This window comes from Vanessa tameamea, chromosome 15 (assembly GCF_037043105.1).
Source record: "Vanessa tameamea isolate UH-Manoa-2023 chromosome 15, ilVanTame1 primary haplotype, whole genome shotgun sequence".
Taxonomy (NCBI): Eukaryota; Metazoa; Arthropoda; class Insecta; order Lepidoptera; family Nymphalidae; genus Vanessa; species Vanessa tameamea.
The window spans coordinates 5,489,601-5,513,356 of record NC_087323.1 but is presented as its reverse complement, the minus strand read 5'-3'; the positions used below and the strand labels follow the sequence as shown (position 1 = coordinate 5,513,356).

The 23,756-nt window shown below is 30.7% G+C and overlaps 2 protein-coding genes across 2 annotated transcripts; one reads left to right on the top strand and one right to left on the bottom strand.

Moving 5' to 3' along the window:
- Window positions 1-702: 702 nt before the first annotated feature.
- Window positions 703-5,697, top strand: LOC113399065 (uncharacterized). The gene is made up of 6 exons (XM_026638092.2): window positions 703-1,536; window positions 2,388-2,605; window positions 2,882-3,026; window positions 3,187-3,430; window positions 3,607-3,797; window positions 4,058-5,697. Exons 1-6 carry the CDS (start codon window positions 898-900, stop codon window positions 5,618-5,620), a joined length of 3,000 nt encoding a protein of 999 aa, XP_026493877.2. The 5' UTR covers window positions 703-897; the 3' UTR covers window positions 5,621-5,697.
- Window positions 5,698-5,699: 2 nt separating this feature from the next.
- LOC113399083 (organic solute transporter alpha-like protein) lies at window positions 5,700-15,131 on the bottom strand. Its single transcript, XM_026638116.2, has 7 exons — window positions 14,769-15,131; window positions 11,755-11,903; window positions 8,814-8,962; window positions 8,318-8,404; window positions 6,807-6,903; window positions 6,296-6,542; window positions 5,700-6,147 (listed from the first exon to the last, which is right to left on the bottom strand). The coding sequence occupies exons 1-7, from the start codon at window positions 14,923-14,925 to the stop codon at window positions 5,945-5,947; spliced, it is 1,089 nt and encodes a 362-aa protein (XP_026493901.2). The 5' UTR covers window positions 14,926-15,131; the 3' UTR covers window positions 5,700-5,944.
- Window positions 15,132-23,756: the final 8,625 nt, after the last annotated feature.

Below are 23,756 nucleotides of genomic sequence, written 5' to 3'. Positions count from 1 at the left end.
GAAGCCGGGACGGATAACTAATAAAAATATATAACAGTCACAGGTTAAACATGTACTTTTTAATTATTCCGGCTCATTATAATAGGCTATTTGACAATGCGAAAAATAAAGTGTCAGTTATTGTAATCAGTATATATTATTTATTAAAGAAAGTTGAAAATAATATTTAATTTATTAAAAAATCCATAAATAAAAATGATTTTTTTAAACGTTTGTCACGTGACACAAAAAGCTCCTGATTGGTCGGGCTTATGATGACGTCACTTGCTTGTTAACCTTGTTTGCCTACTGTATGTGGATTATATGTGCCACAGATTACAATACAGGCAAGTGGTGTTACCGACCCCATGCAGCGCCATATTGTCAAAGTAGCATTTTCGCGCGCTATTTAAATATGGAATTTTATGTATGGAATGTTATATATAAATATGTACTAGAATTAAATAAAACAACTTTTAATGGGTTCCTTAACCTCTCCTAAATAATATAGAATTGATTTTAAAAACCAGTCAAATACCCTATTCCTATTTAGCCATTTCCGAATAAAACAGATAGTGTTATATTTAGCTTTTGGTATAGTTTTCTCAGAAGTTTTAAAATGCAAGGCCATTCTCATGATGCGTATTACACATATTCTTGCGAGAAAAGTAGTCACGTCTGAAATAGCGTGATAAAAATAAGTATTCGACAGAGATACGTTGTCGAAGAGAAGCTTGCTCGGCAATACTGTGCATAGTTTGAGCGTCAGCACACGTCTGGATCTGACGGGAGTTCTATTTCGGGAACGCTAACCTCACACCAATGCTTATCCAATTCTCGACACTCCTTTGTCTTATTAAAAGTATATCGGTCAATTTGCGTATAAAATTAGTTTGTTTATTATAAAAGTCTTCCAAAATGGGAAACTTACTCAGTGGTACTTCAACAGAGAGTAACGCTTCAACTTTAAATAACGTAGCAAGTGAGAGTAACACAATGGAAAACGTCAACATCTTAGTTGATAACGATGAACCAGTCATTGAAGAACAGTTCCATGACATTATTAGTGATGATGAAGAAACACGTGTTAAAAATAAGGAAAAGGAAATGAATGAATTCAGAAAACAGTTAAGTATCAAACGTGAACAAAGAAAAGAAATATTAGCTCGACATAGATCTGAAAAGAAAGATTTAGAGAATGCTTTACAAGATGAAAAAGAGTCTAAAATACAATTATATGAAACAAATAGACTTCTTCGCGAACTATTAAAGAAAAATAACATTGAGATACCAGAAAATATTGAACCTGTTAACGAAAAATCTTATATCTCAGAGTCTATAACACAAATGAGAGCAGAAATCGAAAAATTAAAATCCAACAATAATAAATTAAGATGTGATTTAGCAAATTCAAATCATGCACTTCAAACAGCATATACAGATATTGCAGAATTAAGTGCTCAAAATACAGAATCTATTAAGCAAGTTAACGCACTGAAAGAAGTTATAACAGTAAGCAAGACATTGATCAGCCTTCGTGAACAACAACTTACAGAGGTGAGTCATAATATATGTTTAAATTACATAACGAAGAACTACATTTTCAATGACTAGAACAATATTTTTTAAAAACAAGCACACAATTCGTTCGTGTAGTCAAAATATTTAAAGCCGATGTATAATGATTAATTTTTAAATTTTGTTCTCTATATATCCGTGCATAATTTAGTTACTTAGAAATTATTTTAAAATTTCTTTTTTTATTGATGATGATGATGATGATGTTCTCCTAACCGATTTAGTCGGCTATTCTCAAGGGAGTCCAGCCAACTGCGCAGGGCATATTATAGTGCACAAATTTTAATTTACACGATAAAACCTACAAACTTTTGTCGCACTGATTATTATTTATGCATTGCACAAATTGTTAAAAAACAGTAATTTCGGAAAAATATTACACAGTTTCTTAGATATTGCATTTATTTATATTCATTATACAATCCATCCAACAACGTATTTAAAATTCGTTTATTTAGTATTTTTTAAATATTTTGTATACATGCGTTTTAAAAAAGCTTAGGTACGTCTATATAAATATCCGCATTAGTATAATTTTATTTTTTTTGGAATTTAAGTACGGTATTCAAAAAAAAAAGTGCCTTTAAGACAGTCAGCGCATTGCTTCGTTTATATTTCTAAAGGCAACGACCTGCAGCATCGAGTACATCCATCGGTCAGGGACCGCTATAATCGCAGCATGTTGCCGGTGTTTCCCTTTGGCACGTGAACTTGATTTAATGCCAAAATCTTTCGAATTTTCCTTTCATAACCAAAATATTTCTTATAAATCAATTAAAATGTGTATGATTGACATAGTCAAATTATTCATATATTATATTTTGTTACAGTTAAAAGATAAACTTAATGAAATAGAACAATCTCTTGCTGATAGAGAAACAAACATGCTATCAGCTGATTTAAGACAAGAATACGAACGGCAGTTACAAAATATCCGGACATTACGTGGGTTATATGAAGAGCGAGCTAGATTAGCTGATGTATCAAGACAAGCTCTAGCCAGAGATTTAGAAGAGCAAAAACTGCTTCTTGAGGCCGAAACTAATAAGTATGTTTTTATTTATCTTTGTAATCATGTAATTAGTTTCTCGATTAACTTAATGATAAAACTTTTATTAAACCCACGATGCTCGTATGCTCTTATGTCTTATCTCTTAGCTCTTATATCTAATCTTTTAGAACATCTGTAAATATTAGAGGTCATTAAGCGATTACTTTGTATAAAATTGTACCTATCTATTCAGTGAAAACTGGCTGCAAGCCAAAAAATACTAAAGATAAAAATGTACACTTAATCAAATATTTTTGTGTTTACAATTTCTAGAACGACTGAATTAACCAATAAAATTGAGGAACTTGAAACCAAGATTAGCGACTTAGAAGAAACAGTTGACGACAAAAATAACTTAATATCTGCTTCTCGCGAGGAAACACGAGGATTAAAAGCAGAAATGTTGGTTATTAATAAGGTAGGCTATAAGTAATTATTTATATATTATACCATGCAGTTAAATTTTATTCGTCGATGAAAAATTATATCATAGCTTATTATTATATTATAGTATTGATTTTAGTGTAAACGTTTAAAATAAGAAATATTATAATTTCATAATTTGTTGTTTATGACAGTTATTTTCGCAAGTATTATTGGGTTACAAAAATAAGCAAGATTTAGACAAACTAGTGCACCGTCTGGAAGAAAACCACGGCTTACTAACGCAAATGGCCGGAAGAGAGAATGGTTCAGAAGTATCTACAGAACTACCAAAATTATTGTTGGAGATCGTCAGCCAAATAGACGAGGATGACAATAATGACTTGAATATGACTAACGAAGAAATCCCAATTGCAGAAAATGATTCCCAAAACTTTGGTATGTTTTATATTTTTAAATTTCAGTGAGTCGCATTTATTAAGTTATTGCGCGAAACTTTATACGCAATACATGAGTAACTAATTCTTTAACTTTTAAAATAATTTAAGTATCTACATGTTTTACAAAACAACAAATAGCGTTTGGGATAAAAAAATATATATTTTAATCTTCAGTCAATACAACACCTGAAGAAATAGTTGAGAATCTTCCGAAAGTCTGGCGCGTTTTAATGGAACTATTAAGTCATCAAAGCGAAGCTGACACCAATACCTCTGAGAAAGTAACAACCTGTTACAAGTCTGTCGAAACAAAATCAGGACCCGTTCTTGTGCCAAGTGTTAGTCAAACTTATATAAGGCTTAAGGTAATTAATAAACAAAACTAATAAATTAATTAAGAACTTACAACACTTTCTTATACTTAATATATGACTCATGCCTTTATGCCGTATGTAAACAAAAATATGTCCATGACCAACAACTTACGTTTCATATTAAAATAGAATTACTTTCATTTGTTTTGGTTCCCGGCCAATTTCATTTGATTTACTTTTTTTTGGTATATGTATTTTTTGGTATTTTTTTCATCGTTTTTATTTTTGAACGATATTTAATTAACTTACAGGATTTGATTCTTGAAAAATTGACTTTGATCAAAGAAGTTAGTCGTATGAAACAACTGAATACACATCTAGAATCACGTTTAGAAGAACAAGAAAGGAGACTTTGTCTGGTCACAAACGAATTAAGTAAGACCTGGCACGTCGTCGGTAGGCTACGACGTCACCATCATCAATTACATACCCATGAAAAGATACTGAAATACGAACTACAACAAAAACGAAAATTACTGAATGAGCTAAAGGAAGAGCTTGAATATTGCCGTGAGAAATGGGAACAGGCGAGAGAGAAAAATACTCAATCTGAAAAAGACTGGCGCAAACTACGAACTGAGTTTTCAAACAGAAAATTAAAGCCAGAGCAAGCCGCTTTAAATAATTCTGCTGAGAGTGGTTATAGTGACGAGAGACCATCGGATTCATCGGAGTCAAATGATGAAAGTGAGTATGTTGAGATGAAGGTAAAATGTAAAAAGAAGCAAAAAAAGTCATTTGAAACTATTATAGACTCAAGTACTGATTTTAATTTGGCTGCAGAAAGGGAAGATCCTGCAAGTGATTTGTTAGATGTAGCAGAACTTCCACTAGATACTCAAGATGATAATCCCGAATGCGACGTGTCAGATTTATGTAAAAGTGAGATTATCTTAAAAGATGTAAAAGTATACGACGAAACTGAAGATGAAATAGCTGATATGGCTAATGATTCGTGTTTAGAAGACATTTCCATTGCAGAAAGTCCCGTTGCAGATAAATCTACATGTGATAATACAAATGTTCAAACAACCAACTTAAGTAATCTAGATAGTAATTCTGTAGATCACCTCGATGAGGTAGCGATACCTAGCAACCAAAGCGAAGATAAAACGGAGATGATAAACTTTGGACACACCGAAGACAAAAGTAATTCTGAATGTAAGAGCGACTCTGATAAAAATATTCATGAAACGCAAATACACTTAAATCTATGTAACGATATAAGCAAAATTCCTGATTGTAAGTCAACCGAAAATATACCTCAAAGTTCCACACAACATTCAGAACAAATTACAGAAATCGATTTTAGAGCAATATTAGAAAATGTAAAAAAACAAAATGAACGACTTCAGATTAAAGACAAACGCTTAGATAGTTTAGAAAATGAATGTTCATCTGTTGTTGCAAATATATCTAATACTCTTAACTCTGGAGATGAAATGATTGCTAAATTAGATAGCTTGCATACAAATTTCAACCAAAGCGTACCAGATCAAACACAGTTACCAAAACAAGAAAACATATGCAGTAATGAAAATCAAAATCCAACTGATTTAGAAGAACCATCATCGTCCAGAGATATTGACCATGAAGCTAGATTTGCCGCCCGTGATATACGATTGAAAAGATTGGAAGAGCAAACAAAATCTTTAGTGAGTAAAGTAAATAAAACCGCAACGAAAGGTGTGAAAATCCATTACAAGCTAGAAGAACTGCATAATATTTATGGTTCTGAAAATTCGCGGTCCGGAACACCATCAGAAGATACTGAAGATATTTCACAAAATGATGATGAAATGCCAAACGAATAATTAATTACATGTGTTGTTTATTATGTTGCATGCATACTTTATTAAAACACATATTTAAATAAAAATATATATATATATGTTGACAAAAGTTTTATTTACCAACAATACGTAGGTATACAAAATAATCAGGTACGTGATTTGATTTTATTTCTTTCACAGAAAGTTTTAACATAATTTTACAATACAAAATATTAAAATTTAGCACATCCACGATATATTAATAATATTATCTAACTTCAACATATCAGATCAATTCACGGACGTGCAATTAAAAAAATTATTAAACATAAGTATTTTTCTTAGTAATTTATTTAAATCTTAGGCTCACTCATCACGTTTGATATTTGTTCTGCTGCTGCATGTGTCTGCTTCTTTTATTTTCTCGTTGCTAGTGAGACTGTCTTCAAGTACCGCGACCACTATGTGCTGTACTTTGTCCGCCATCTTTCCCGGTGGCACACTATACAATCGCCAAGCCCATATCGACAATAATAACATCTCAAAAATCATTATAATATTTTGTATCACTGAAAATAAAAATAACAATATTACAACAGATTATTAACATTTTACTATCCTTTCATTGTCCAATTATAATTTCTTTATTTTTTTATATTTTACAGAGACTACTAATACGTTTGTACATTATTAATATTAAAAATGTTAGGTGCTTACTATTAACAAATACTGAAGGATGCAAAGCCATTATGCAAGGCAAATCAAACAACTCGGGCACAATTTTTGCAAAGCCACATTGTAACTTAACAATCAAAAGAACTAGCTGCAAGGCTAAGAATCTGGGCCTAGGAGTGGATCCTGTAGCCTCAGCTGCGCGCACGCACATTATTACACCCCATACACCTGACAATATCGAGACGGCGATGAACGGTTGAATGTAGATAAAACTGTTCAGGTATAACATCTGAAAATGAAAAAGGAACAGTTGACTAATAGTTAATTGGTACCTTAGGCTTTTATCGAACATGAAACAATAATTATATATATTTATAAAACGGTTATTATTCAAAAATATTGTCTATAAAAGTATTTTTTTTTATCCTTTGTCGTTAAATATCTTTATGATTTGATATCGCGACAATCAAATAATTTTATGACTGTCGTGACAAATGCAGTTTACGAACTATATAAACTTAAAGACATCGTGATAACATTGACATGATCGTACCATATCTTCAGCCCAAAGAATTAGAACAATCAAGTACAATAAAGCTTGGATTACAGGCATCTGCAGCACCAGATATCTCAACCAAGTTAAACTCCTTCTGAAATAATAATACAAGATATTTGTTCATTAACATAATTATGTGTGTTATGAATTTATGACAAATATAACGTTGTAACAGGAATTGTTGTCGCTCTCGAAAATAAGAATCAGTATTTTAAATAGAAACAATACTTTTCTCTCTCTGTTATACAATTATCGTGTCCATTTGTTCGTTTGATGATGCAAATCAAACTCTTGTACATTTTTGTTTGTCAAAATAATTTTATAATTAATATTTCCCTACGTACCTCTTACCTAGGAAGGTTAGAAGAATTTTGTAGAAGAAGAAATGTCTTTCATGTTCACTCAGAAAATGTTTTCTACAACCCTGACACTATAAGCCTAATTTTATTATTGACGATATTTTGTATTTAATTAAATTATAGTATAGTAAGAGGATAATACGAGCCACTCATCACATATTATACTGCCAAAGAGCAATACTTTGTATTGTTGTGCTTCAGGTTGAAGGGTGAGTGAGCCAGTGTAACTACAGACACAAGATACATAACATTTTAGTTCCTAAGGTCGATGGTGCTTTAATGACATGACTTTAATGATAAAGAACCTGATCAGAGGCCAATTCTACTAATTTATAACGGTTATTAACAGTGCAGGTCAGAGCAATTTATTTAAGTGGATATTTTTTTACTCTACCATTAAGGGTTGCTAGGTATTAAATGTACCTATTCGCTCGGTAATTACAAAATAATTGGTTATAAACATAATGGAAGTAAATAATGCCCGTATACAATAATTACATAGAGCTATAAATGTCCCGTCACGACAAGAGTTTATTTAAAATTTTAACGACTATGACAATCAATTCGCTCAAATGAAATGTGTTTCCTTAAAACTATGTAACTGTTTTATTGTTTACTAGCGACCCGCCCCGGCTTCGCACGAGTGCAATACTGATACTAAATATATGTACTACAGAATGTCATTATACAAAGTTCATAGCTTTCTGTTATTAGACAATACAAACCGCTATGTCTCTGCATTTAAAATCCTTAATATCTTCGAAAACGTTCGTTTAAATTACACGTTGCAAAGGGCCACATTGATTTATATTAAATGCACAATGTATTTAAAGTACTTAATTGGATAAGTATCAATATTGTATCTGTATTGCCTAAAATCACTTTGAAAATAAGCCATTATTTCTCGTAAAAAAAAGGATAAAAAATGGATATTGTGGGTATCCCTAAGAGATAGAGATATACCATCGCGGTAACAAAAGTGCACTGCATAGTACATTATTTTGATCTATCTTGTAAGGTTCACAATACAATGTTACCCTATACACCTATATATAATAACTATTTTAAAAAACATAAAAAATAAAACGTCAATTCAACCAATTCATATAAAAAAGTAACATTAAATGAAGTCATAGATAATCTGCTTACTTTTGTACTTGCGGCCTCGGCAAGATGCAACAAGGCCAGCAACAGCATGGCAATACCCTGGTCTCCATTTGAGACCCTTCAGATCGTCTAAAATCAATAATTAAAACGATCAATATTGTTCTTTTAATACAAAGTACATGATAGTACTCTTTTATGAAATTAAGTTTAATATGAATGATATTTCACGCAAAAACAATAAATAAAAATGTATATTTTTAAATTGAATCTATGAAAAACACTACGTACCTATTTAAAAGTAACACAACATTTTATTAAAGATTTTGAATTATAACAATGTATATTTTTACAGTTTAACATGGACCGCTTTTTATAAATAATGAGCATTTTCATAAATTTATTTTTGTTTTATATTGTGTTTTTATTTCATAAATAAATATTCACAGAATAACGACTCAAAATAAGAAAAGATCCTTAAAGGTAGTTAAATAGAACAAGTAACTTATAGTGACAATCATTCAATAATGAATGGTCTTACCTGACGAGTTGATTAGTACCTCCACACTCGGCGATGATTAGAAAATAGAAATGATACATTGCCACCATTACAGCCTCTTGGGTGATCGCCTCAGCTATGATTCGTACTCGAGGCAAAATGGTTGTAAGTAGAGCCATTGCTGCGACCAACTGCAAACAAATGGTAAATTAATTAGCTTATTATTATTTTAAATAAAAATGAACTGCACTATAAGTTAAGATACCTTCCCCCTTGATGACCAAGCTTATTCCACAACGCTGGTAAGACTTAGTACTAGTCCGTCTGGGTAAGTACCATCCAATCATCAGATATTCTACCGCCAAACAGCAGTATTCAGTATTGTTGTGTTCCGGTTTAAAGAGTGAGTGAGCCAGTGTAACTACAGGCACAAGGGGCATAATATCTTAGTTCACAAGGTTGGTGGCGCATTGGTGATGTAAGGAATGGTTAATATTTCTTACAGTGGCCCATTTGCTCGTCTGCCTACCGATACTATAAATATATATATTTATCAGTTAAAATGGACCTTTATATTTAAGCTACATATGTCGTAGTCCGTCTTAAGCGCAATAAGCGCCCGGGTGCAAGCGGTGGTCAGATGATCTTGATCACCCTGCCCCCAAAAATTTTTTTTATCTGGGGCGCTTCGCCGGTGTTTCTGGACTTGACCAACATCGACGAGGCGCCCCAAAAACCTGGACTGGCCTGGGCATATTATACTCATACAGTAAGATAAAACAACGTTCTAAATCATAAACAATCCTTGGCATTATTATTTTTTCAAACTGAACAAATAATTAAATTACCGTGTTTTAATGTCTAATTGTTTTTTTGTTTAGTGAAATTAATTACCTAAGAACCAATGGCTCATTATTGAGTTATGAAATTCTCACGACCTTATTACATTGGGTCAAGAACAAAGAGTAAAAAAAAACAGGTTTTATATTGTCATAGTAAACATTATAAGTTTACTTTAGATTTATCTGTAGTATAATAGAATAGCTAAGTGATAAAGAACTATGTACATTTACTCGTATTACAGGTACGAGTACATCTAATACATTCTCATCTCCTATCATACTTTAGGGACCTATAAATATTAAGTTTTTTTTATATGGATCGGCTAGCTCACATAACAAAAACTTCCTTCTTAATACTGTTAAATGTACATTTATATTCGATTCATAAATATCGATTAACTATTCGAATATTCGGCAACTTTTTTCAAATTGTTTAAGTATCTATATATATTTTTATAATTTCAACATAAAAGAGAAAATTAATATCAATATAATACTAAAGACACGATAATTTTAAATAAATTAGCTACTCTGAATGGAACTAGCGCTTACACAAGGATTTTTATGTAATATTAAGTTCCTATAAGGTACAATCGGTTACACAAGTGTATTAAAATATTCATTTAAATGTGTCATATAACTTTTGAGAATACTTTCTATAAATACTAAGGGTTTTTTTTGTAATATGAAATCCATGCAAGGTACAATCGCTTCCGGAAGTTTATAGATTTAAAAATATTTTTATTATTACGATTTATTTATGAGTACCCCAAACATATTATTTTTATTAATATAACGTCTAAGCGAACAAAATTAACCTTAAAATCAATTTAAAAACAACAAATATATGAAGAAAATATCGACGAAAATACAAAAATACATCATATGTTTTTATTATATTAAACAAACTTATAAACGAGAGATTCATGTAAGCGCAAGCAGACTAAGAATGTTTCTTTGAATTATACATCATTACAAAGTGTTCGTCGTCAATTTGTTACGAAATAACTTGATGTAGGCTTATGCAATATCAACACTAGTCACTCACTACAAGAAACAGACTTGAAAGGCCAGGATGTTTGCTGCCGTTAACGTCTTGTGTACGGGAATTTTAAATAAATAATTGTAGTTAACACATTGGGATATTTGGCAATGTCCGACGTTAATACCTATAAAATGCTGAAGAAACCCCCGTTAAAACATAATTAAATTGATGGATAATTACGTTTAGCTTTGTTTCCGTCGTTTCATCAGTAAAATATACCCACAGTCCCCCACATGTTCTTTTTTTAGAGTTTGATTTTATTTTTATGTTTCTTGTGTTGCTATGCGGAAATGTATTACATTTATAATAATAAAAAGCATTATGTTATTTCAATATGGTTGTACAAGTTGATCTTAACTATAGGCATTTTTATTAAAACAAATGGTGCTCATGGTATTATAGTAAATAATTCATTTAACTAGAGATGTCTTTCAACTTGAATTTTATTAATAATGTCGTCGATTTTCGACGTAAAATAGATCTAGGTTGGTACTTACGTCGTCAAACATTTATCAAAATTAAATATACATTTTATTTAACATATCTTCATCGCATCCCTCTTTCAAATGTTGACTTTAATGAGTCGATACATTTTATTTTTAAAACGACTTCAACGATAAAGTTTACGATTATCGTGCACTGTAATTATGAAAAATGTATAAATCTAACCTAATCGCGCAATTGATCTAGTAATAATTTTAGACAATTGACACTTTTGACTGAGCCTGTAAATGTTATAATGCTAGGCTCACTCCACCTCTCTACATGCGTCGTCTACATAGTCGTGGATGCGTTATCTCAAAACGATCCCGTGGCCCTCCGGTCTGTGCAAGTTACCGCGAGGATTTTAAAGACTAAGAAACTCAGATTAGACCAAATTTCACCCCAGGAAATCGGGTATATTTTCATGGTTCCCCTGAATAATAAAAAAAATCATTCCGTACTTAGAGGTGATGAAAACAGAGATAAAATGAAAACGAATATGCATAACTTACAGTTGAGCAGCGTGATTAACAAGATCCAAATTGTGCAATCATATGAATATTACGAGCTGCAAATAGTAACGTATCTGTAGGGAAATAGTGAACATACTTACTGGATAAACAGCCAAAACAATGGCTAAACTTGTACTCGACTCCTTCCAATAGCGTAGCGCAGACCGTAGGGTTAAGATATATAGAAGACATAATGTTAGCACCACCACTAGTCCACAGGACCATATAATCCATGCGTTGGATTTGAGAACTGAAAATGACATTATAAAAAATATTAATATTTTATCCTAAATAATCTTATGTCAAATGAGAACATCAATAATTGGGGATTATTTTTTACCTGATGTAATGCATATAAGATACTAATACGTAACTTACCAGAAATTCGATAAGCACTTTGATATGCAAGTATATACATATTATATATATATAACCAACCTCTCAACAAATACTAAAATGTCTTTAGCGAATATATGTACTGCATGTGTCCATAAATACAAATATAATTTAAATCGAACTGGTACTATATTAATATTTTTTTTGTATATCCCATAGAACATACATTTTTTTTATAGAAATTAAAATTAAGAAGAAACTCAAATTACACAAACTCTCGATAAACTAAGGAATGTTATAATTTTAGACCTAATAAAAATATGTCTATCTCGTAATATTCAATAATCTCTCTCTTCAATAAGCTCTATTATCGGAAGTCAAATAATCGCATTTGATTATTTCGAATAGTTTAAAAAACAGGGGCTTTGCTAGCATAGCAGTAATTTATGATTAAGAGTGACAATATTGTCTTAAATTATGTGAATTCCAATTTAATTTTATCTTCTTTTTATAGCGTATATATAGTTTTATACATACTAGTAGTACTATAAATATATTACACTCTCAACGTTTAATTAGTGCAATTGTAACTGTTAAATGAACTAATTTAATCAAGATCAAGGTGAACAGAAGCAAACTGAGCTGAATGACTACACAAAAGGTTAATAAAAATCCTTAATAAATCAACAGACTGTTATTTTGTTTACCCGACATTCACTAAAAGTAGAAGATATTAAGTAAATTTCCCACAGTTGGGTCTCCTCTCCCTTTGAGGAGGTTTGGAGCATATTCCACCACACTGCTCCAATGCGGGTTGATGGATTTGTTTACTCATTCAGATGTTTTAATAAGGAAAAAATAAATAATATTTTCTATTTTTTTTTTTCATGATAAATAATCTGTAATCGAACTCTTTAGAGAGTCCGCATAAATTCAAAATATTTGTTTATTCGATAATGAATCATTAAACTTACTTACTAGTTGTTAGTTAAAGTAGTTACTAGTTACATCTACCACCGGAAAAGCAAATACCGGTCTTGAAAATCCGGTGAAATAATCGTCGGGCTATTTTTTGTCATAACTTTTTGCTCATAAATGATTCCTAATATTTTTTTTTATTTAGTAAACGAGACAGCTTTGAAGTTTATGAAATTATAGTTTACGCCGGAAAATTACTTTCTCTACAAAAGAGTTTCTTACTTTATAATATAAAGCAACAGAAGTATGTGCTTTTCCCTTATATTGGAGACATTGGTGTAAAACCCACCTATCTTATGTTTCGTTTATTTATTTTAGAAGTTAAACAAACCAATGGGCAAACTCACAGTAAGATACCTTCATAACATAAACACTTGTAAGAAATATAAACTACCTGATCGAAGATGTTATGTCCGTTCCTTTAATTACATCGGTACGTACTCGATCATCATTCGAACCGAAAAAGTCAGATATAAAATGTTTTTATTTGGCGGTAGAATTACATGTGTTGACCCTTCCTTCTAGGTCAGACAATAAGAAACTTGGACCACATTTTTCGGGTTCTTTTAAATATTCCTAGGTATATAAAAGATTCAATATAAGAGCTTTTATTTGTGTTTATAGTTCATCTCCTGCTCTTTTGTTAAAGAAAACATCGTGAAATAACCCGCATGTATGAAATCCTACACACATGTATCCAAGTACTTTAGAATAGCGTGGTGGAATAAACTACTAACCCTCCTAGCTGTGGGACACCAATAAGCTATTACTATACTGTGAGTTGCACTTCATTATATATATATTTTAAAATCGTGTCATCGTGTTATCATATACAAATATAGTAATGATATAAGGCTAAACATTAATAATAACCTCCATATTTCATTATTTTAATTCATTCATTAAAATGATTTCCCTACAGAACATAATATTATTTTAAGCAGTTTTATCATTAAGGTAACTTATATAGTATTAAATTACAACAAAAATGTAATAAACTAATACCGTATATACTAAAAAATTTGCGAAAATCATCATTATAATCTCTTTCATATATTTGCTTTCTTTCGTGCCAATTACTTGATTGAACGTGAACACGATATGGACGAATTGCTGTTGACCTTTGCTGCTTTTCCGGATGTCATTACCCTATAGCAGGAAATATTTAAAAAAATATATAGTCAAGGAGTAATTCCTTGAGTAGTTTTATTACCCCAGCTTTATTTTATTGAATAAAACTCATTATTATATTATGCCTACAATATATGTAATAAATGAAATACAAGGTGCTCATTGGCTGGTTGTCAATCCACAACCGAAACTATAAAAAATAGAATTAGAAATTTGAATGGGACCGGATTTATTTTAACCGGATTTTGTCATGCCCACGCCCAGATTTAGTTCTGCGAATTTTAAACTTTAACTGCCAATTAATTTATAATTGTTTAAAAAAAATGAATTATTGTACACATTTTTATTACTGTTATAATTATCATCATTATGACTGCAACCCCTCTCTAATATCGTTTATACAAATATTCTGATCTTAATATATTATCAAACAACGAGAAAAATTAAAATTATATAAACGACAAATCAATACTGTACGTCTAATTTGTATAAATCCAATACGCATAATTAATAGCTAATGTTTAAACAATCGTTATAATTTAATTTCATAAAATATAATGTTAGAAAAAATGGTCTTTTATATAGTATTTCATTTTTGTTACTCTATCATATTTCTAGGAAATTATTCTTCTTAGAGACTGTACATATAATTTACACATAATACTATTACCTGCCAAATATGAGACGAAATCAGGCTGAAGGCTATAGCTATGGCACAATAAAGTTGTATTAATCGCATTGTTTACTTCTGGCAATGATGTCTCAGCACTTATGTGACGAGCTGCCAAAACTCTCTGTCCGCTACTTTCGGCACTTAACAAATCCATTTTTTCGTTTCTATCGAATTATAAATCACTTATTATTCAAAAGACTGTGAAAACATTTTTAGTTCCCTCAAAATATTAGGGTTACGAAATACGGCATAAAACGCGTCCTACAGTACAGGTACCGCCGACGATGTCTTGCACACTGATGACCGACCGATTCGTTCACTTTCTTTCGACATTTCAGTCTACGCAATGTCTAGTGTTGTACAACCCGCAAGGTACAACGAATACTGCCGAGAATACCTACGCACCCGCAATCATCAAATATACCATGATAAAACAATCGAAACACGATAAGCGTATAGCACACCATAAATTACTCAAACAAACTGTATCTGTTTCGTGTCGTTTATAAAAAATAAAATACTTCCAATTGAGAAAGTTGTTAATATCGATATATATTTGTCGAACATACAGCAACACTAATTAATATTTTTTACAATATATCTGTGTGAGGTAACAGCGAGAGCCCCCGACCCGACTAACCAACTTTATGCTTTGATAATCACTGGTTTTGTAATTCGTAAAAGGATATACCTACCTACTTCAAGCAATTGTTTAATATAACAATTAAATTTTAGTTCTGGATATATTTCCTTTCATTTATTTCTGAGAATAAACCTCGTTATGGCAACAAAAAGAGAAAGTAACGAGGTCATTGCCGGTTCCACTGCGATGTATTTAAGTTTTGTAACACAAAACTCCATAAAATAATACATCTGGATAATACTTTAAGATGTTTCCTGTCTCTCGAATTTCGAAATTATATAAGAAATATTATTTAAAACTAAAGTATAATTTATGTATTTAGTTTAAATTAAATGTATGTCATTTTACAATCATATAACGAAAGCAATCAGAGCACCGATCTACTTTTAAAAATTACTTCCTTCTCTACAATTACAAGAAATAAGTTAAAGCATATCAAAATAAAAAATTTAAAAAGAAAAATGTAATTATTTTAATGTTTAAATAGTTTAATTAGTCTCGTGTACACAGTGTGATCGATAAATTCATTTCGCTTACACACCTTGATCTCGTAACAAGAACGTTTATTTATCCTATCCCGATGAACCTATCCCTTCTTAGTGTTACTCATTACCTATGTTGAGGAAAATACTGTGTTAATCGTTAATAATAACGTCTTCGATAGACTTGAATATTTAAGACAATATTAAATTATTGCAAAGCAAAATCTTAACCATCATAGTAAATTATACCAAACATTAATATTATATTAACATGTGTAGGGATATTTTTATATTTAATAGATCAACAGTAGATCTATTCAGTAAGAACATAATCGAAACATATCGAAATTAGAAATGACGTCATATATGTGACAATAATTGTATGTATAATGATTAAATCATTTAAAAGAAAGACTCATCAAAATATCATGTAACTATAATAAATCGATTTTTAAAATCACGTATTAGATATGAAGTGAGTTCTTACAAATAAATGCAGATGCTACATTTGAATACTCGCCAATTGGAAATTACGTAAATAGAATTCAATTAATAGTCTTATTACATTGGCATCTATTTATTATTTATCTATTATATAATAAGTATTTTTATTTACCTCTCACTCCACACATCATCAAACTATAATCAAAATCAAAATATAGTTACCAAAATATATAAGTATAAATCAAGTAGACTTTTACAAACACTTTTGAATCGTCATTTAACAAACTATATTAAGTGAAGTTGCCACCGGAATGTAGATTCTACCGAGAAGAACCGGCAAGAAACTCAGTAGTTACTCTTTTTCAACATTTAAAAATACAAAGTCATGTTAGTAAAATACAATTACATATGTATATCCTGCCTGGAAATCAACAAGTATTAGCTCCACTCTTTTTATCATCTATATAATCTTGTATTGAATAATATGCCTTCTTTACCAGTATTTTTTACAAATGTTATGAATTTATGAATCGGCAAAGTTAAAAATATCTTCGGGTTTTATTATAGAAACGGATACCTTGGCCCAAGAAGGATTTATTGACTTTGCGCAGTCGGAAACTTGGCGTTATAAGCTTATCCTTACGTCTCGTGCACTTATTATTATCTCAATGATTATTATCACTGATTCTATCAAAGTGATCAATGTTACTGTGAATATAAATAATATTGTTGTAAATATATTGTGACGCCACAGTGAGTATTCCCACTTTGTTAAAAACATCCCAAAGGGAATATAGGAGCTCTCTTTTGTAAAATAAAAACAGATTCAATATCTGCAGCTGTACCCCAAAGTAATATGCCATCATCATCCTCCTGCCCTTATCCCAATTTTACTTGGGGTCGGCGCAGTATGTCTTCTTCTTCCGTACTTCTCTGTCGGACGTCATCTCACAAGTAACATTCTTTCTAATCATATCGTCTTTCACACAATCCATCCATCGTTTCTTGGGTCGTCCCCTACCTCTATATCCATCCACATCCATTCTCAAAACCTTTCTCACAACATGGTCCTCATTCCTCCGCATAACATGCCCATACCAAGACAGCCGGTTTCCAGACAGCTTCTCGGTTACCGGTGCCACTTTCAAACTTCCTCTTATGTACTCATTCCTTACTCTATCCATTCGCATAACACCACACATTCCTCTCAACATTCTCATCTCCGCCACATGCAATTGTCTTTCGATCATCCCTTTTATAGCCCAACAGAATATAGAACAGCAGGTCTGACCAGGGTCTTATAGATCTTCCCCTTAAGTTTAAAGGGAATACGGTAAACAAAGTAATATGCCATATGACAAGAAAACAACCGAAATATACTAGAAAAGCTGTATCAATATCAGTCAGTTGTCTAACTTTTCTAACCGCGTATGCTGCAGAGCTGTGTCTTCCTGCCAGGGACGATAAATGAGGACGCCACTGAAGTTTGGAATCCAATGCTATTCCTAAAAACACCCTGGTATCGGCTACTATATATAAATAGACCAAAAATATTTACATATATCTACAGTTTTATCCATATTAATAAAAAAAGTGACTTAATTTATCTTAATAACTGATTTGTCTTAGTGTACATTTTTGAACGTATATTTATACGCCTATATGTAATTCATTTAAAGCCTTTCAGTTGCATATAAAATAAATATTCGAAGGTTTAAATCTTAAAAGAAAAAAATCATCCTTGTCTCAAATGGAAAAGTTACCTTTACTATTTTTGAGATATATCATATAAACTAACTTCCTTTTTATGCTCAAGGTATTTGTAATATTGTATTGTTTATTAACGACGAACAAAGGTAATTAGCAGACAATTAAATGCAATCACTAACCATTAGTAATCTTGTTTTAACTAAAACTACAGTATTTTTAGGAATTTGCTCTCGAAACTTTCGTGTAATCATCATTTATTATTATTACTCACTTGACGAATTAGTTCCGCAATATAGACAATCAGAAAAAATCGACAGCTTTGAAATGTGTGGTGTCACCCCGGGCAGCTACTGAGAAGAATGGAAATCCAATACATTTTCATTGATTCGAATATTTATTTAAATTCAGGACTTCGGGACCGACTTCAAAGTTCCTACAATAATATTAGTCTAAGTAAACACTTTCATGATCTCATATAACTTCAGTTCAATTCAGTTCTAAAAGTTTTAATCAATAAATAAGTTTATCGATGAATATTTTTAAAAATAATTATAAATATCTCAGACAAGACTTATGTCACTTGTCCTTTCAATAAATTAAATGAATCATTAAAAGACAATATATTTGTTACTAAGATCGCACAATAATTGAACATTCAATGTAGAGCAATTTTCCAATACTTGTTTGTGACTCACAATAAAGAATATGAATGTGTTATCGAGTTAAATTAAACAACTCGATCAATTTTGGCTTGACGTTAAAACTATATAAGTACCTAAAGCTATGAGTGGTTTTAGTGCCTTTTTTAAAAATATCTCATTTAATAGTTATAAACGCGTGATGTAATCAAAGTTACGTGCCCTACTCTTTACGTCTTAATTTAATCTGTTAAATTATTTCATTAGCTAGTTAATTATGACATCATATACTAATAATTGGTGGCAAGGCTTTGGGCAAGCCCATCTAGTTACATACATATATCATCCACATATTCTTCCTCAAAACAACCCAGCAACACTCAGTATTGTCGTGTTCCGGTTGGAAGGCTGAATGAGCCAGTGTAATTATAGGAACAAGAGACATTACTGAGATACCAATGTTGGTGGTTTTAGTAATGTTAGAAATGGCTGTTTCTCACAACATCAATGTCTATGATCATTGGTGACCACTCACCATCAGGTGGTCCATTTGCCCGTCCGCGGATATATATTTAAAAAAAAACATTGTGAAAAAAAATATACGGCTTAGTAATCTCTGATTTATAACCAAATAAATGACGTAGGAAACCATCAACAGGAAATCCATTGGTACGTGTATTACATCATAATATCATAGATTCGTATGTCAAAGGGATTAGACTTAGAGCTCACCGGCTGTATTCAGTGTTAATCATAGCGCATGCCTCATGTATTTTTATAGTACTGCAGTGCTATTTTTTAAGAACTCATTTCGTACTTCGTACTTTTGAAACGTTAATAACTGTCATACTGCGTTAAGCATATAGTCAATGTTGTATATTACTTTCTGCTTTCTCAGGATAATGTCCTACGGTCTAATTATTATTGGGACTTGGTCTTTAAGAAGCTCTACTGCAAAACTATCTATGTACGGGAACTTTTATGTGCAGACAATAATTTATTCAAAATAAAATTATTTTTTTACCAAATACGTCAATAACATTTCGAATTATTAGCTATGCGCAGAGTGAGCATTTACGATAAAAAATAAGTATTTAAATGTATGTAATCTTAAATATAATCTAATATTTATATCATCTATATATCATCTAATATTAATCCGCGAACGGACATATTGAAGACAGTCTAATAAACTCTAATATTTAAAAAGAAATCCGATTTATGAAATACGGCTATATTCGAAATAAAAAAAAGAACGGGGCCTTGGGTTTTACTATAAGACATGTTTAAATCGATTGTATCGGTTAAATAATTTTAGAGATGAACATGATGATGATTGAACATGGAACGGACCATGTATAAGAATTTAGGTAATAATCACAAAAATATAGAGTACTTTAGGAATGAATACGGAAGTAATTTTATTTTTCAGTCAGTAGATATTTGAATGTGTTTCATATTGCTTGAGTATTAGTATTCTGCTCCATGGCATGCCAATGAAATTTGGCAATGTCGAAACTACTGTCGTGGCACTTGCAGTTTTGCACAATATTGCAATTGCAAATAAAGAAACACATGTAATTGAGGACAATTATGGGCCCAGTACAGAAGAGCTACCAGAACAGTCCATTAACATGGACTCGAATGAAGGGCGAGATAGAAATGCTGCAACCTTGCAAGTTTTTATTGCAGGGCACTTCGATTAAAAAGTTCCTCCTACTGGCAGGTATATGATTAAATAAAACAAAATGAGATTTTATTTTAAAAATTTAATCAATTTTTTTTTTCAACTTTAGATTCTCCCATTTAATTTTCTCATTTTTTATTTGAATTTCATGCATTTCCCTCCTGCGTTCAAGTTCACAAGCAGCAACTTGTTCTGCAGGTGAAGCAATTTTACTTGTGGATCTGAAACACTACAATATCATTGAAACGTTGGTTTATTAAGAGAACATAAACATTGAAAGCTGTGTTCAATATTACATCCTTTTCTTGATAAAATTACAGTGCAAAATTGTAGAGCGAATATAACAAAACTAGCTCTAGTCAATTTTCCTCTGCCTTTTTTTTTAAATTCATTTTAAAGCTAAATATCTAGATATTAGATAATGAAAGCCACGATGTTTGACATAATTATTACAATATGCATTTTTTGTATTTGTACCTGTTCATAGATAAAAACTCGTTGAAACCACTTTCTACCATTCACATTTTAACTATTTTTTTACGAAATGACAATATTACTTTACTTACAATAACGGCATTATAGTTATCGGAGGTTTATTAAACGGTTTTATTATGAATAAGACTATAAGAGTCTGACACTGAAAAATTTGGTATAATTTTATATAAAATACGCAATTAAGCACCTTATGTATGATAATGGCTAAGCTTGTTCTTATTGCTTTTCTTTTTCAATAACAATCGCATTATTCTTTTGGAAAAAAAAACTTCCATCTATGAACGTTACGAAAAAGCAATTTGAATAAATTCGGCTACTTGTCGCTAGGTGGCAGGACTACACCCAATAATTATACTAGCCATGTGGCCAAATTGCCAAATTCATTTTTAACGATAAATTAACATGCGGCCTACGCCATGTTCACTTCAAGCTACTTTAAAATTAGTTGATATTCTTATCTTTTCTCTTGAAGGTTAATGTGGCGGAAGTCTACAATATGTACGTCGGTATATTTAATATTGGTATACTTAATCTCATTCACCTTTTTAGAACTAGTTATTATAAATTATAATAATCTTAACATATTATAAAGGGAAAACAATAATATTTGTGTATTATTTGTGTACACTTATATAATGGGTTTCTTATCATTCGATACTTTGTTATTGTACAGTATAGTTTATTGACTGCCATATTTATACTTTTTTGTGTTGTTATAAAAACGTGCTCCCACAGTGGCCGTTCTTTTAACAGTCAATGACATTATAGTTGAAGTCACAATTATATATTTTTTTTTTATTTTAGGTTAAAAATTTGATAACAGAAACATTGAATTATTATATTTCGATTAGAAATTGTTTATTTTCGTATGTTGTTTTCCTTGATCATTTTTAAAGGATCCTGAACAATTTATATAAAATGCCTATAAACCATATTGACTGATTATTGTGTAATTATTAGTGTTACGTATTAGCATGAAAATGCAATTTCTTGGATTTTTTTAAAGTAATTGCGGCTTAAACAGTATGGTACTAAGTTTGTAGCAGCATCGATTTATTTATGAAAATTTTGAAATAGTTTTCAGCTCTCACCCAGACCACGAGGTTTTCTTACAAGAAAGTTATTTATTATTATATTATTTTTTTCTTGTAAATAATTCATGATGATGATGATGAATACCGGTATTTTATCGTAATGTTTGTGTAAGCTATTAACTAAGAGTGTTTTTTTGTCAAGCCACGTTGTCATATTATAACGCAGATAGGCATGCTTAGTAATTGCGGTATATTAAAAGCTGGCAACACACAACCAAGCATAATTTGCCAATTATGGGCACAATATATAGAGAACCGAACATCAAAAAAAGATACAGTTACGAGTGTCATTCAAAAGTCATCAATACTTTTTTTTTCTATTCATAAAAATAATCAAATAATTTAATAATAGCTCAACACTAAAACCTGTTAACTTTAACCCGTATTTACTTTTAAATTTTATGTTCATAGGTATATGTACCGTGTTATAGATTTTTACTGTTACTTAAGTAAAATCTACATGAATTATTAAACAAAATAAATATCATATACACTAATAATGAAATAAAATCGATTTTAACTTTCTAAGTTTCTAGCAATATATGTAGTATAGCTTCAACTATTTGTTTTAAGCCCATTGACCTAAAAATCTAATTAAGTATTTTCATCTAAATTGTTTATTTTCTTTAATTATTTGCCTAAAAGAAAAATTAAACTCATATTCATTATGACTTGTTTTATGTAATCTATATTTAATAAAACATATCAGTAATGATAATTATTAATTGTAACATAAAGTAATGCTACATTTTGCAATAATATTTGTTTATGTTTCTGGTAAATTCTATGAAATACGTTGCTTATAAACACTGGATTATTATATTACCTAAAAAAAGAGTAACAACGAACTCGATAGTCATCAGGAAAAAATGGCATAAAAACCGAGGGCAATGTCCGTTTTTAGTTTTGGTTCAGCGAAACAGCCAGATTACTACTACATACAAACATCATACAAATACTGACTGATTGAGTCAACGCATAAATTCAATACCTACATAATCCCCTTTTACTTACGACTTATATTGGGTCGTACAAATAATGTATTTACATCCTTTAAGAAGTGAACACCAAATAACACATACAATGGTAGTTGTAAGTATCCTATCTCAAGTATGTTTTGTTTCTTCATTATATTTACGAAACATGTATTTTTGATAAGAATACATTGGCAGAAAATCGTTGATCACAATCTCTCTTTCATATAACTGGCCTATAAACTATATGCTATTTATTCTTACGATATTTAAATAAAAATATATAAATATTGTAGTAAAAAAGTAATCTTTGTAAGATATAATTAATAAATTGCCATTTATTATATCTTTTCATTTAATTTACTGTAAAATGTAATTTACTGTAGAACAACTGATTAATAAAGTAATAATAAATGAATTGCCAATTACTATATTTTTTGAATGAAGTTTGTTTCGCAAAAGAATATATCATAAGTATTAAGTATATTGCATCATCTCCGTGTTTATATTTAAAAACGTGAACATTTGTATTTTAATTTTATTTTCGTAAAATGGCAGGTATAAGTTAAAAGACCTAATAATCAAGAATATATTTTTGCCTGTTAGTAAAATGGTTATTTGGTAAATGGTTAGTTGTTATAATACAATATTCATAATAATTGATAATACTGACAACGTTTATACCAGCATATAGGTCGACATCAATGTATTCAGCCATGACCGTATTAAAAAATCAGATTCAGATTAGAAAGATAAATTATGGCCTTACTAAGTAAATATATAACACCTATCCTAGGGCCAGCCAGTGATTTTTCCAC

Excerpts from the sequence above, each read along its gene's own strand:
- LOC113399083 (XM_026638116.2), bottom strand. The coding sequence starts at position 14,925 with ATGGATTTGTTAAGTGCCGAAAGTAGCGGACAGAGAGTTTTGGCAGCT. Across the intron at positions 8,405-8,813 it reads GGTACTAATCAACTCGTCAG|ACGATCTGAAGGGTCTCAAA; the intron begins GTAAGACCATTC and ends TATTGATTTTAG. Across the intron at positions 6,148-6,295 it reads TCCTTCAGTATTTGTTAATA|TGATACAAAATATTATAATG; the intron begins GTAAGCACCTAA and ends TTTTATTTTCAG.
- LOC113399065 (XM_026638092.2), top strand. The coding sequence starts at position 898 with ATGGGAAACTTACTCAGTGGTACTTCAACAGAGAGTAACGCTTCAACT. Across the intron at positions 1,537-2,387 it reads GTGAACAACAACTTACAGAG|TTAAAAGATAAACTTAATGA; the intron begins GTGAGTCATAAT and ends ATTTTGTTACAG. Across the intron at positions 3,431-3,606 it reads AAATGATTCCCAAAACTTTG|TCAATACAACACCTGAAGAA; the intron begins GTATGTTTTATA and ends TTTAATCTTCAG.